We start from the raw sequence: 2,017 nt of genomic DNA on the forward strand, positions 1-2,017 counted from the left end.
TATTTTTAAATAATGGCAGTAAAAGTGACAGATAATTTCCCAGCACGTTACACTGGATTTCAAAAACAAAGGTAGGGAAACTGGAAAAGAATAAAAAAAAGTCACTATTTTTTTTCATGAAACCGAGCACGAATTTCCCGCTACTCTGGCTGTATAGCACAATACAGAGGACTTGCATTGGTGTTCAGAATAAGATAACATCCCAGAACATGTCTAACACCATCTTACATCTTTCTGTAATAGATCTCTGAAAGCTCTCTGTGCCAGATGCCTATTGCAGATCATTTGACTGAAAGTCTCAGAGTATCTGTTTCATTATTGGTTTTATTCCAGCCAATCTTCGAAAGAAATGATTCCCAAGTGCATGGTGAGTCTGCAATGGGTAAAAAAATAATAAACCACAAGAGCTTTGTTATAATAAAATGGATCAAGTTGCAAATAATCCTTTACCAAGCTTGCTGATCCAAGAAGGAATCAGGAAGATCATAAATTTTCACAATGAAATTTAAGACCATTTCGAATTTATACATCTTATACCTCTTTACCTCTATATATTATTATTTTCTTATGACTTAACTTTCAGGTAAAACCATCATGAATGTTAATATGAAAAAGTTAAATCAAAATGTTTGAGGGAACTCACTTTATCATCTGTACTAGAGAATGTTGTTCACCAAGTGGTGGTGAAGATAAATCTAGGGATTTTGGGAATTTCAGTATCAAAAAACGTTCTGTTTGATTATTAGCTAAAAAATCAAAGTAGCTCAGATTAACCCATTGACTCCCGGGGGTTCCCCATTGACAAGTAAAATCGTCTGGCATTAGACAGAGTAAAATAATAAGTCTGACCGGTTTGGGTGTCAAAAAGTTAATTAAATTAATTAATGGGGACATAAGTTTTCAGTGATTAATTAAGGAAAAATAAGTGTGACCCTGTCAATGTCTAATCTAATCCCCATGAAAACATACTGATTTTGACATTCCAAGTGAATGTACATGCAGAATGTATGTCTGATATATAACCATGAAATAATGACAGACATTTTACCTTTAACTTTAATTTGCAATTCATAAAGCCAGTAACCCCTCAATAGTACAAATTAAGTAGTAAATACAGAAATATTGGAAATATTCAGTACCATGGACAAAGGCAAACAAGGATACATCATAAGAAGTAAGATTATTCAAAAAATAATTTTACTATTTTTTTAAAACATGGTTGAAAATAATTGTGTTTTTAGGATAGCCAATTATGTTTCAGGCAGGGGTACATTGAAACTTTGAAGAAGAAAACAGACAGCTGAGATTCAATCACAACACTACTGCCATTGCTTGAGGAGTATCTGCATCTAAGAATGCAAGGCTATTTCTTAATTAAAGCACCCACATTTTTTGCAAACAATAGAGTACATGTCTGCAGTCATCAGTTGTTGGCAGCAGTGTGCACCCTAATTAGATTAGTGCATTTGTCTTTTCATGAAGTACAGATGGGCACATGTCATATCACTATGCATTAATAAAGCACTACTTAATATGTGCATGGTATCAACTTTCTGTAGGAGAAATTAAGACCTCTTTTTATTCCCAAAGATGCAACGACAAAAACAGATCTGAGCAGGAATGCAGAACATTATTTTACAGATGCCAAGAAAACTACAAAGATGTCATGAGGTAATAGCCATTCTTACAGTACCCCATTCATTACTTACACATGCATGTGTTATATTAACTAAAGAACCACTTACACCTAGCATAAGAAATGAGATACACAATTTGCTTTGCCCATTAAATCCTCTCCCTCCATCTACTAGCAATAAGATAATCATAGGTTGTGCAATTGAATTAAATACTGCACTTCAAGAAAACACCTAGCAGCCTTTACTAAAATTAGAGTCCTAGTTAGAAGGCATATACTATTGTTATTAGCACACTCGTCTTCCCCCTGGGCAATTTGGATTAAAAGGGTTAATTTTGTATAGGTTTTATCTTCAGGGCCTGTTGGTAGAACAAAAAGTTG

General features: G+C 34.0%; 1 protein-coding gene across 1 annotated transcript in view; it reads right to left on the reverse strand.

Moving 5' to 3' along the window:
- Nucleotides 1–222: 222 nt before the first annotated feature.
- Nucleotides 223–2,017, reverse strand: part of LOC138028564 (tetratricopeptide repeat protein 4-like) — an 18,487-nt gene continuing 16,692 nt past the window's right edge. Inside the window, exon 5 of the mRNA XM_068876160.1 lies at nt 223–373. Coding sequence (XP_068732261.1) covers nt 282–373 — 92 coding nt within the window. The 3' untranslated portion in view covers nt 223–281. The remainder of the gene's footprint in view (nt 374–2,017) is intronic.

Source organism: Montipora capricornis, chromosome 13 (assembly GCF_036669925.1).
Source record: "Montipora capricornis isolate CH-2021 chromosome 13, ASM3666992v2, whole genome shotgun sequence".
Lineage (NCBI taxonomy): Eukaryota > Metazoa > Cnidaria > Anthozoa > Scleractinia > Acroporidae > Montipora > Montipora capricornis.